Source organism: Bos taurus, chromosome 7 (assembly GCF_002263795.3).
Source record: "Bos taurus isolate L1 Dominette 01449 registration number 42190680 breed Hereford chromosome 7, ARS-UCD2.0, whole genome shotgun sequence".
Taxonomy (NCBI): Eukaryota; Metazoa; Chordata; class Mammalia; order Artiodactyla; family Bovidae; genus Bos; species Bos taurus.
In genome coordinates, this window is record NC_037334.1 from 3195408 (window position 1) to 3208604 (window position 13197).

Below are 13197 nucleotides of genomic sequence, written 5' to 3' on the forward strand. Positions count from 1 at the left end.
TGTATATGTGAGTGTGTGTGTTCTCCTGGAGAGGGGAGTGCATTCTCCTGGGTGTATATGTGAGTGTGTGTGTTCTCCTGGGGGGTGTTCATTCTCCTGGGTGTATATGTGAATGTGTGTGTTCTCCTGGAGGGGGGAGTGTATTCTTCTGGGTGTATATGTGAGTGTGTGTGTTCTCCTGGAGAGGGGAGTGCATTCTCCTGGGTGTATATGTGAGTGTGTGTGTTCTCCTGGGGGGTGTTCATTCTCCTGGATGTGTATGTGAATGTGTGTGTTCTCCTGGAGGGGGGAGTGTATTCTTCTGGGTGTATATGTGAATGTGTGTGTTCTCCTGGGGGGCATGTGTTCTCCTGGGTGTTTGTGCATGCATAAAGAGTGTACACACTCTACGTGCATGAGTGTGTGTGCATTCTCCTGGAGGTGTGTGCAAAAGTGTGTGAGTGTGCAAGTGTGTGTGTGCAAGGGTAGTTGAGCAAAGGCATAGCACTTCCATTCACTCTAGGCCAGACTTCACAGTTCTGCATGAGTTGCCCTCTGCCCAGATGGGCCAGGACTACCTCTCCAAGCCTTACGTGGACAAGGCCCCCAGACCCTCAGGGCATCCCCTAGCTCCCAGGGTAGTGGCTGCAGGCTTTCCCCTGGACAGACAGATGCGCAGCTGCTCCCCAGAGCTCTGGGGCACTGTATGGAGTCAGGGTCTCCTCACTAGCTCTCTGGGCCTCAGTTTCCCCATCTGCGCCCAGGACTGGTGCTGGCATTGGTAGGTGAGGTAAGGGGGATGGGGAGAGAATACCACTCCATTTCTGAGCAAGGAGCCTGGAGAAGCCACGGTGGAGAGGTGGACAGGGCTGGATGTGCAGCTCTGTCAGGAAACAGGCCCTGAGAATGATTTGGCCTTCCTCATGGGTGGTGCATATGGCAGGTCAGGGCCTCGGGCCTTCCGTACCTGGCCCCTGACTGTGGACTCTGTATGCTGCCCTATGATTCACTGCACTGGGCTGAGGCCCCAGGCCCTGAGTGCTGTGGCCCTTCCTGCCCTGGCACCTCCTGTAGGCTCCTGGGAGCCATGGCATCCAGCGTTGCGTCCTGAGCCCACTGCCCTGGTTGGGTGTGCCCTCGTCCTCTCTTCCCTCTGCCTGGGAACCAGCTCTCTTGCACCTTTTAGGGGTCCTCATATCACACCGTGGCTATGGTACAGGTGGACAGATATCCCTACCGGCTTTCTGGGGGGTGATCGGGCATAGGACTGGGAGCTCTAGGACCTAGCCGCTCTGTGAGCTGCGTGCCTTGGTGGGCCTGGCACGACCCACCCTGAGGGTGGCAGATCACGCCCATGGACACCTGGAAAACCACCTGGCCGTGGCTTTAGGGCAAATGTGTTCTGGGTGAGCAAGAAACAGCCCCAGACTGAGGGGCCAGCACAATGGCCAACAGTCATCTACTGCCTGTTTTTGGAGTCTGGTCAGCAGTTCTGGCTTGAGCCTCTCACTAGCAGCTGTCTTCCGAGAGGTCTGACTTGTGACTGCTGGGCTGGAGGGCTGGTGGCCAAGGCCTTGGTGTCTCTCCACAGCAGTGATTGAGCAACAGAGTGGCGGTTGTCCCCCGGGCAGGTGTCCAGGGGCCTCGGCAGTGTTCATGTCACCTAGGAGTCGGTTGGTTGCACGACCACCCCTAGCTCAGGTTAAAATAACCCCCAAGGGCATGAGGGCTAGGAGGCCCATCTTGGAGAATGGCTGCTTTCATGAGAGAAAGCTCTTCATTGACTGCTTAGTAAAAGTATCTGGCAACTGACACTGAAGGGATGCCAAGCAGGGTCTGTGACTCGGGGCTAGGCAAGCAGCGGTCTCCTAGAAAAGGTTTCATTCCTTCCTGAGCCCAGGAAGGATGGTTGGAAATCCCAGGCCCAATACTGAGGACAACATGGAGGGGCTGGGCCCAGGGTAGGAAATGCTGCTGATGCCTCCCATCGAGAGAGCCCCCGGCTGCACCACAGGGGCCAGGATCTGCCTGTGTCCCCTCTGTGCCCTCACCCTTGGTAGGTCCTTCCTTTTCCTGCCCTCTCTCCCTTCTGGAGTCACTGACCTTCAACTGGAATGCAAGGGAGGCACCCTGGGGCCTTTGGCCTTGGAAACCAGTCCACAGATTAGGGTGTCCTTGGAGGATTCTTGCCAAGAGGCTCTGAGGACCCTGGGAGGCTTGGGGGAGGGCCCAGGGACAGCCTGGTCCCAGATATTCTCTGAAGGATAGGGGTGAGATAAGAGGTCCTTCCGGAAAATGAAAAGGAGGCGGACAGAAGCCATTCTGGGTAGCAGAATAGCCAGCTCTCTCCATCTCCACCCAGGGGGCAGCAGAGTGGTTGGGATGACGTTTCCAGGAAACCTTAGGTGAGTGTGGCTGAGCCTGCGGCAGGGCAGGAGCTTGCTAGAGCTGAGCTTGGAGGTAATAGAGGGAAGGCAGCTTGCCAGTGCCTTGGGGAGGAGAGTCCAGAGGCAAACAAAGCAGGATGGAGGCGGGGCTCTGAGATCCAGAAGGCAGGCCGAGGCAGGGGCTGTAGGGGGCTTGCTGGTTGGAGGGAGGTGGGAGGCAGGTAGTTCTGGCTTGGAAGCGACCACCTAGGAAGGACCTTTCCTGAGTGGGGGTCCTGGGGAGGGCGTGCTGGCCCTGAGGGTTTGTGGCTTAGGGGGAAAAGGGGGAGAGAAGTGGCTTCTCCCCAGCTGGCAGGAGAGTGGCTAGGACACAGCTGGCCTCAGGGATGCTTGGCTGGGTCCCAGGGTGGCTGGGTGGGTACAGAGAGGAGGAGGTGAGAACAGGCCTCCCGTAGGGGTGCTGAGTGCAGCTCCTTGGGATGTGGGGACACACAGGTGGTGGGGGGCGCTGAACTGACAAGCTGCTTGCGCCGAGTGCTGGAGAGGAGGCCCTCCGTGCCGGCAGAAGGACAGGACCCCGGGGAGACAGACACACCTGTCAATGCGGCCCTGCTGCTGGGCTGAGGTGGATGGAGAGCTGGCCCTGACCCTCCACCCTCCTGTGCTCTGGTCTGTGGGCATCTAGGTCACGGACATCGGGGCTCTGGACACCTGGGGCCTGGTACCTCTGGGCCTAAGGCAATCTCATCTGTCTAGCTAGTCCAGGTAGCGCTGTGGTTTGGTGGAGGTGACATGTCTCCTGTGCCAGACCCAGTGGGCTGGGCTGGGTCTATTCACACAGGATTGGCTGAGGATGTTTGTGTGGTGGGCATTGGGGGCAGCAGAGATTAGGTCTGCAGAAAAAGCAGAAAACATTATGAAACAAATTGACTGTAATTTGGAGCAAATGTCTGATGCTGAGGCTCAGATGGGGGGCCCTCCCCAATCTGAGGGAGGCCTCACATTCCCACCACGCCCCACACTACCCTGCAGCAGCCAAGCATCGTCCCATACACCACTATCACCCCACACGGCAAGCCCTGTTCTAGGGAATGGAGACCAGCCTCCTGCTCCACCTAGTCACCCCCACAGGATGCAGGAATGATCCCTGAGCCCCAGTGCCCAAGTGTGACTTGGTGCTCCCAGGCCCCAGGGGGCATCTTGTCAGGGCCCAGGACGGTGGCCCCACCTTGCTTCTGGATTCCCGGGGCTGTCCTTCACTTTGCCCAAAGTGGAGGGGACCATGCCACCCCGCCCGGCCTACTCAGGTCTGCTCTCCAGCTGACCCAGGCTCTGTGTGCACGCGTCTGGGGGCTTCCAAGGCCGGATGTGAGATCCAAGGGGACCCAGGAGAGTCGGGGCAGTTTGCGGCACCGGTGGCCTGGTGAGGGGAGCTGGCCGAGAGCTGTGGCACACACTCACGCATTTTAAAAGGAGACAGGAAGTGGTATCTGCCTCCACGCCACTTCATTTTAATAGAAAGAAAGAGGAGAAAGACAAACCGTGGCTTCTGCAAGGGCCACACAGGTGGCAGGAGGCAGCTGGGGGAAGGGGGATACAGACTGCTCACTGAAAGTAGCCCCCCTGATGATGCTGGCTCCCACCCCTCACAGGGTGGCCCAAGCGTGCGATGAGCACCAATGAGTCCACCGGCCTCAGCCCAGGTCGCCACGCTTACTGTCTACCTGCCGCCCCGGGTTTTGGGACTAAAGCCCAGGGGTCTTTGGGGGTGAGTCTTGCCTGCCCTTACCCTCCTGGCATAGTTCTGGTTGAAACCTGACTTGTCATGAGATCTCTTTAAGCCACCACATACCCTCAGTGAAGGCTCTGCTGTAGCCATGGGGCCTGTCAAATAGTGGTTTTGGGGTGGTGCTGACCTCTTCAGGGACCTGCCTATGACCTCTCACCTACAGGTCTACCCGGGGGTCAGTTTGCCCCTGGAGTCCAGCTCTCTCCTGTCACCACCTCAGACAGACCTTGGTGTACTTTGCCCTGTCTCTTTGGAGCCTACCTACAGGGACCCCAGAAGCCCCAGGTCCAGGTGTGTGTGTGAGTGGTTGGAGGCGGTCACAGTGGGAAAGAGCCAGAGGGGGCCACAGCCCAGCCCAGCCTAAGCAGTGGAGGCTTGCAGCTCCCTCCCTGCCACCCCCGCCCTCCCCAGGTGGCATACCCGTGGGCCTGATGGCAGGCAGAAAGGGACTGCTCTCCTGGACTGCTGGGAGGAGGAAGGAGGCAGAGACAAGGGGGAAGAATCAGACTTGATGTCCTTCCCTGGGCTGGGCCTGGATTCTGGCTCCCATTCCAGGGACTGTCTGCTCCCGGGTAAGGGATGGGCTCAGGCCACGGCAGTGGGTGGCAACCCAGAGACCCCAGTGGGGCCCAGGGAAAGAGACGGGCTGAGGACCTGGAAAAAACACTCTCACTGAGAACACAAACAGGGCTCACCCTCTGCCAGATGTTCCTGGAAAACGTTTAGGACCTGTATCAACATATGAAATTCCTATCAAACTTTCATTAATCGGAGCCCTTTGCTGTCAGTCCCCACCTGATCCCTCTGGACGTTCCTGGGAGGGGACTGAGCCTGGGTTACTGGGAGGGCTTGAGGTAGGGCAGGGCTGCCGCTGTCCCACAGTCAAGGCCAGGTTGGCTGCGGCTCCCCCGGCTGCAGCAGCCAGAACCAGGCCCGCTGAGTGACCGAGACCGGAGATGGAGTAACTGTCGTGCTTCCGTGGGTCATGAGCCCACACTTCCCATGCTCAGAGCAGCTCCTCTCCCACCCACCCAACCCAGGACTGCTGTCAGCTGCTTCCAGAGGTTCTGGACTTTGCACAGTGGGGATGCTTTAATGGAGTAGGAGACTCACAAAGAACCAAAAGCCCCACTTAGGACACTTAGGAGCTGAGAGCTGGGCTGGCTCCACAGTTAGGGAGAGGGAGGCTTAGGCAGGACTTCTGGAGGGAGGAGGTCCTCAGGAGGGAGTTTCTGGGGAAGGGCTTCCTGGGGAGAAGGGTCCCGTGGGGGCTCCAGTCAGCCCCTCCTCTCTAGGACTAAGCCACTGGGACCCCTCAGACCTGGCTATCCACTGGTCTCCACCCCACTTCTTCCCATCCTGCACATGCTCCCTCCCTTTCCAGGCCATCACAGGATGGAAGTTCTATCCTGTTCCTGGAGGGAGAGGGGCTGGGCTCATTTTGTCCTAGGAGAGCATCCCAGAGATCTTCATGGGGTGGGAGGAGATGGGAACCAATGCTGTTATTCCACACGGAAAGATTGGCTGCTTTCTCTTTTTTTTTTAGTTAACTTATTTTTTATTGAAGGATAATTGCTTTACAGAATTTTGCTGTTTTTGAAGACTGTTTTCTTAAAGACTGTATGTATGTATGTATGTATGTATGTATGTGTTTTTGCCAGCTCTGGCCAGGGCCAGGGAGATTGTGTTGCAGGAGAACAGCCCCCGCCCCATCAGGGTCACCCCAGCTGACTCAGAGCTCTCTGAGATGGAGACGGAGGGAAGGAACACTGTGTGGTCCCCTTAGGTTCTGTCCTGGCCCCAGCCTCCAAGTTCCTGAGGCTGGGTCTGTTTTGGGCATTAAGGTAAGTGGAGAGTTGCAGCGGATGGGGAGCATGGGGCGGGTGCAGTGCTGTTTTTGTGATCGGCAGGGCCTGTGTGTGCCTGGGCCCCTGGGGAGGAGAAGCCTGAGAGAGTCCCTCTCACTGAGACCTTGCTGGGTGGGGTGGGGGCACAGAGCAGCCCACGTTTCCTTAACCCCCACAGTGCCTCTCCCTACTTGGGTCTTTTCTTCTGCTCTGGGGGATGTGGGCCAGGCAGAAAGGTAGAGTGCAGCCAGGATTCAAGTTGGGGGCTGGGGGTTATTCAACTGATGCCCCGCTCCCCCCCTCCACATCCGTGCTTTGGGAGTTCCTGAGACTCAGTGGTCATTGAGACCTTGGACTGTGGATTAGAGGGCCGGCCTGACCAGGACAGAGCTGGGGGTGCAGGACTTAAACTGGGCGTTTAAGTTTGAACTTAAGAAGTTCAAAGAAGTTCTGGGACAGTTAAGGGTAGAAGACTCCCCTGCCCCCCGCCCCCCCCCCCGCACCCTGCAAACTCCACACACACAGGGGTGGTCGGGGAGTACAGACACAGTATGTTGGTGAAGGGCTCCTGTTGCCCTTTCCACCCATTTCTCTGGGATCAAAGTCTTTCCTCTCACCCTTCTGAAGGCCACAGTAGGGTGTCAGTCCCCAGCACTTATTAAGCACTGACAGTAGGCAGCACCCCAGCAACGATGACCAGGAGGAAGGAGAGTCCTGGTGAGAGAGGTCCTTGCGTGGACCGGTGGGGTCCAAGCCAGCATCCTGGTCTGCATTCCACCTTGTTACTCATTTACAGACGGGGAGAGGGTGCATGCCTTGGGGTGTACAGGCGTTTTTCTGGGACAGACTCCTTCAGCATAAGGGCTGGCAGGACAGCACACCCACAGCAGCAGGCACTGTGCCTGCGGTCTGCACAGAGACTTACATTAAACTTAAATCTGCAGCTCCAGGCCCACCCTGCTCACAGCAACCTCATCCTCTTTGTCCAACATCCCTGGAGCAGGGAGAGCCCGAAACAGAAGGAACCAGAGGAAGACCAGGTGGTGGGGAGGCTCCCAGAGCGGCAGGGAGAGATGAGGGCCTTTGGGATACGGAGAGTCCGCAGAAGAGGGAGGGGTGGGACAAGGGGAGGGGCTTGCGGGGAGTCCTGGGAAGGGGGCCGGGCCAGGAGACCCAGTTTCAGGGGCTGGGGGGAGGGAGGGGGCGTCCCAAGAAGGGATGGGGCGGAGGATCCCGCAAGCCTGGCGGCAATCCCAGCCGCATCGGTGGTCACAGCAGCTGGCCAGGGGCGGGAGTGGGGCTGGCCGCCAGGGTTCAGATGTTCTCTGCGGTACACTGGGATGTGGTGTAGGGGTGGGGCCAAGGACAGTGCCGACAGCCAGCTCAGCCCAGAGCTGCAGACAGGGGCCCTTTGCCTCACAGATCAGGAGGTCCTGGAGACCCTGGGAGGGGAGGGGCTTGCCTGGGACTGGGAGGGCGTGTTCCAGACCCTAAACCCAGCGTCCTGCTTAATCCAGACGGAAAGGGATCCCTCGTTATCGAGGCTGCCGTCCCACACTTCAGATCCTGCCTGGGTGCCGGGAGAACCGGAGACCTTGGTCACTTTCAGGAACTTCAGCTGAACTGGCCTGAGGAACCATCCACTCAGAAGTGATGGGCCCTGCAGGAGATCCAAGTGACCCTTGTCCCAGGAGGGAACTGCCATCCTAGACCGGAAGTACAACCAAAGGGACAGACTGGGGTCTAGGCTGGCTCTCTATGACCCTCCTGTCCCCAGCCAGGGGCAGGAGCAGGCCTGGCCTGGACATTTGTCTCACTGAGTAGGCAGGGAGGGGGGGATGCCTCCCTGTGAAGTGAAAGGCTTGGTCCTGAGCTTGACGGAGCACAGCCTTCTCCCTGACCCAGGTACAGCTGGCCTTCCTAACCCTTGGGCCTGACGGAGGGTCTTCTCAGGCTGTTCTGTGAAGAGGGCTTGTGCTGGACCAGAGGAGACCTTTCTGCTTTTGTCTCCTGCTCTGTCCCCACGCTTTCTTGTCCATCTGTGCAATGGCCCTCCCCAAAGGACACACCTGCCCCAGGGACCTTCCAAACTCTGCCTGGTGCGGACAGGGTCCTCGGCGGACAGGGTCTGGGGAGGGGCCCCAGACGTGGACACTGGCTTTGAACACTGTTCGTAACGCTGAACGTGCTATGGTCTTTCTCACAGGTAAGGATGCCACTTCAGAGAGGATCAAGTAGTTCGTTACACCCAGGTCCTGACAAAACCAGCTTCGGGCTCCCTCTGGGTCCTCTCACCTGTGAGGTACAGGGAGGTGGCCGGCAGAGCCACGGCTGTGAGAATGCAGGTGTGTGCAGGTGTGGGGAGAGAGCAAATCTGCCAAGTTGGCGTGTTCAGGCTCTCGCCACATGTTTTGTAAATAATGACTATGTGACAGCTGAGCTCATTTGTAGCACTGCGCATGCGGGTCACGGGGTACTCGCTCCGTCACGGCCTACTTTGTGCTGTAGAAATATGTGAACTCCACCTAGAAAGTGGTGGCACTCTACTGCTTCAGCACAGCTATGTCCATTGGGTCAACCAGGAGAAGAGAGACTATAGCGTGTCTGCAGCTATGGCTACTGCATCAGCCAGGAGAGAATGAATGTGTCTGCAATTCCTAGGGCTCCTCAAGTCTCCTTCCAGCCTCTTAGCTCAGGCCTTGCCTACCCTGGGTTCAGCAAGCAGTGCATACAGTGTGAACAGCAAGACAATTGGAGTCACGAGCAGGATCAGCAATACAGCAGGTAAGGCTGGCATGTGGGGCTGTGTTACCCCTCAAGCTAAATGCTGAGACACCGGCTAGGTCTTGGGGTGGGGGGTGGAGGGGCTATCTGACTCTGGGGATTTAAGGGCCTGAGAGCCTTCTGTTGAGCTGTGAGAATTTCTGACGAGCACAAGTCTTGTTGACCCCTGCCCTGACCCACCCTTGACACTCCTGTGAGGGATTCAGAACCTGGAGGGGAGTGAGGAGTCAGCAGGTCTCACTACCCCATGACTCAAGTGCTCTGCACATGTCCCCATCAGACAGAGAGACAAACAGAGGTTCAGAGGCCGAGCTACCAGCCTGGGCTACAGTGGAGGTGGTGCTGGATAGTGAGGCAAGGCTGGCCTTGGATGCCCTCCCTCTCCTCCCACCTCATAATCCCCCCTGACCCCACTCCTCTGTCAGCATCGCATGCAGCCTTGCAGAGGAGCCTTTAGCCTGCAGTTCTCCTACCCCATCAGTGAAAGGGAAGCCTGCATTTGTCCTGGCATCTGCATGGGTGTTAAACACTTAGACACTATGTGTCCCGCTGGAATTGGACAAGCTTCTGGCCACACCCGAGTGGCCCACCCACCCACAGCTTGGTACCCCTGAGCTGGTCTAGAACCCAGAACTTTCCCAGTGGCTGTAACTGGAAGGTGTGAGGATGGTGGCCAAGTAGTATTCTGCCTGCAGTGTGCCCAGGACCCTCATCCTGCTCAGGAAGTGTGAGCAGGACACAAGACTACCTGGCCCCCGGTTTGTCTGGTTTCACTTTTTGGGGTTGGTATGTCTCATGAGGACTCAGATCCTTGATTTTGCTGGATCTGAGTGGAAGAGGTAGCCTAACTTAGCCATCAGGGACCAGACAGTCCTGGAGAGACCTGTGTCGCTCCACTTTGAGACTGAGGCCAGGCCCTCCACCCATGCTGTCCCAGCAGCTCCCAACCCTGAGTTGGCCCCTGACCTCCGACCTCTCCAATCTGGACCTGGGCAGCCTCTGCTTCCCCTAGTCCCTAGACACCGCACAGGGACGGGAGCTTGTTCCGATGACCCTCCTCCCTGCCCCATTCTGTCTTCTGACCCCCTGCTCCATACTACCCCTGATCCCCCTCCTCTCTCTTCTTTTCTTCCTCTCTCTGTTTCTTCCTTCCTCCCTTTCCCCTCTCCTCACCATTTTTCTCCTGCCATTCTTTTTTCTTCTGCCCCGCCTCCCTCCTTCCTCACCTCCCTCTTCCTCCCTTCTCCTCTTGTCCTATTTTCTGTGCCCTTCTCTTGCCCTGGCCCAGGGCCTAGGACCCTCTTGCATGGTTGAGGGCTCAGACAACAGAGTCCCTCACCCTCACTGTGGAGTGCCCCCACCGACCCTAAGTCTTACTGCACACCTACACGTGGGGTGCACAGATGCCTGCTGCAGAGAAGCAAGTTGATGTGGGAGACTCGGGGGATGTCCCTCATCCCAGCATGCCCAGGCACAGGAGGATAGCCCACTCTCGGCCCAGACTCTCATGTCCCTTGGAGACTGGGGATAAATCAACTTCCATGGCTCATCCTTGAGTAGCCTTCAGAATCTTTGGCTAATGTTAGAAACTACTTTATATACAGTATGTTTTGAAAATGTCCAGGAAAAGGGATGTTTGTCAGTGTTTAAAGGCCACGTGACAAGCCTCTGCTTCATGAGCCTCTATTTCTCCCCACGGCTGAGCCCGCCCCAGGATCTGACAGCGGCGCTGCCTCCCTGAGGGGCGTGGCCACCCACCCAGGGCCCCCACTGACAGGTGTCCTGCCCTCTCTCCTGGACGCAGGCCTGCCAGACCACCTCCAGCTTCAGGACTGGGAAGGGCCAGGAGTGCACACTGGCTCCGCCCACTTTGGCCCCGCCCACACCATGGAAGCGCCCGGCCCCAAGCCTAGTCCTGTCGGCAATTCAGAGAGAGCCCGCCCACCAGGGCCCCATCCTTGACCTGGCCCCTCCCCAGCCTGGCCAGCCCGCAGAGAGCCCTGTAGACTCACTGCAAACTCCCTGGAAGCAGGAGTGGATGTTGTGAGCACCAGCTGTGGGTGAGGACGGAGCTGCTGTACATGGCAGGTACGGGGGTCCACTTACTGCCTCGGTGACGTGGTCTTGAGTCTGTGGGGCACACAAGTGCTGATGTTGGGGCGCACATGGGGTAGGGGAGGCGTTTTTCGTAAGCATGCAGCATTCATGAATGTCCGCCTTATAAAGAGACCTCAGCGTCCTAGGCCCCTTGGGTCTTCAGAGACCTGTGTGCGTCTGCTCTCACTGGGATTGGCAAGGAGGCCGAGGGGATGACAGGCGGACAGGCTGCACCTGCTCCTCGTACACTTGCTTGTCGAGCCCGTCGGAGCCTCCAGGACGGCTGCCCATCGCCTGGGGACTCCTAGGCTGGGGTGGGTGGGTAAGATGGACAGGATGCGGAAATACCAAGCTCACCAGCAGGCAGCCAGCAGACGAGGAGCAGGGGCCCAAGAGAGGCTCACACCCAGGAGGACGGTGCCGCGGCCACGGGGGAAGGTCCCTGAGGGGCCCCTGCTCCTGGGAAGGCTCCGGCCGTGCGTCCTAACCGTCTTGGCCGTGTGCGTGATTTATGACATGATTTTGTGATATGCAGGTTTTGCACGTTTTGATTCCTGGCTACATTTTTTTTGTGATGGTTGTAGCTGCTGCTGTAAATAGTGTTTCTCTAGTATTTTCTGTTTGCTCCTGTATAAAATCCAAATGACTTCTTATATGGTCTCAAATCCATGCACCTTACTAAATTTCTTTAGAAACTCTCCAAAGACATAGGGACTGAAAAAATTATCTTGTGATATTACCTTCTGATTGAATTGTTTTGCAGAGACCTTGGCCTATATGACACATGGTGTTGGAAATTGTTTCTTATGGCTTAAGAGATGGGGAATTTTTATGGAGGCTGCCAGCACCTGGGAAGTTTTGCTGCTGCTGCTGCAGCAAGAGAGCATCTGCTCCCCGGGCAAGCTTACGTGATGCCTTTTCCATCAGTATTGGTCTTCTCTGCTATGAGTTCTCTCAGAGTCAGATATTCCTTTTTCTTGGACATCTGGCCAATATTTGCCTGATATATCTCTCCCTGTGTTCTTGCTTTCAACTTCTCTGCGTTCCATTGTTATATTGTTTTGCCTGAAAACAGCATAGAACTGGGAGTTATAGTTTTTTGTTTTAACCCAATATGATCCTGTCTTTTAGATGTTAAGAACGGCCCAGTATTTACGTGACTATTGATATATCTGGATTTGTTTCTTTCAATTTGTCTTCATTTCCACTTTAATTAGTTCTTTTCTACTTTCTTGCCTTAAATGGAGATTTTTGTTTTGATACTCCCTCCCACCTTTATTGATTTTTCTCTATACAGGCTTGAAATTTATACATGCTGATTCTAGTCCTTTGGTGCTGCCTCTTGAGCTGTTTAACCTGACTATTAAGTTAACAGAGACTTAAATATTTGATTACCTCCAAGGCAATAAAAGTACATTACAATGTTTTAGCTCCAATCATAGTTTTTCCAACTTAGTATTACTGAGTGTTTTAGTTCTTTAACCTCACAAATTAGATGTTGTTTTATTGTCTTATGGACAGAGGTTGTTTGGATTCGTCCACGTATTACTGTTGCGTTTGTTGATCATTTCTTCTTACACACTGGACTGTCCTTCCAGGATTATTTTCCTTCTTCTCAAAGCACATACTTGAATTCCTTGAGAGCCAACTCTGGTGTTAAATTCTCTCCATTTCCCTGAAGTCATTTTATTTTCCCTTTGTCCTTGAGGAGTAGATTTGCTCAATACACAATTGTGTGTTCGCATTAATTTTCTTTCAAAACTTTGTAGCTGTTATTCTCATGAGCTGAATCTATTGCTGCAAAACCAATTACGTCAAAACTTAGCTGTGCCACGTCGTGGTAGGTCGCTTCAGTCGTGTCCAACTCTGTATGACGCTATGGACTGGGCTTCTCTGTTCACAGGATTCTCTAGGCAAGAATACTGCAGTGGGTGGCCATGCCCTCCTCTAGGGGATCTTCCTGACCCAGGAATCGAACCGGAGTCTCTTATGTCTCCTGCATTGGCAGGCCGGGGTCTTTACCACTAGCACCATCTGGGAAGCCCTAAAACTTAGTTGCTTAACACAAAAATAATTTTCCATGGTTTCTGTAGATCAGGAATCTGGGAGTAGCTTAGCTGTTCTGTTCTGCCTTAAGATCTGTTGTGAAGTTGGATATTGTTTGAAGGCCTGGAGATCTGCTAGAAGCATGGCTATTGGTTAAAGGCCTCAGTTTCTCTCCATAAGAACCTCTCCATAGGTCTTCTAAGTGTTCTCCTTCCAGGGTGGTTGACTTTCTCCAGAAGTTGCAGTCCAAGAGACTGAGGTGGAAGTA

At 55.8% G+C, this 13197-nt stretch overlaps 1 protein-coding gene across 6 annotated transcripts in view; it reads left to right on the plus strand.

Moving 5' to 3' along the window:
• Positions 1-2191: 2191 nt before the first annotated feature.
• The window catches only part of LOC104969038 (uncharacterized), a 77213-nt gene continuing 66207 nt past the window's right edge, over positions 2192-13197 (plus strand). For 3 of the 6 annotated variants that reach the window (XR_009495397.1, XR_009495396.1, XR_009495393.1), the window contains exons 1-3: positions 2192-2384; positions 8209-8786; positions 10591-10874. Coding sequence is in view for 1 of the 6 variants with exons in the window: in XM_059888888.1 (XP_059744871.1) it covers positions 6695-7624 (930 nt within the window). In the remaining 5 variants the exon portion in view is untranslated. The other 3 variants (XR_009495394.1, XR_009495395.1, XM_059888888.1) reach the window with 3 other exon arrangements.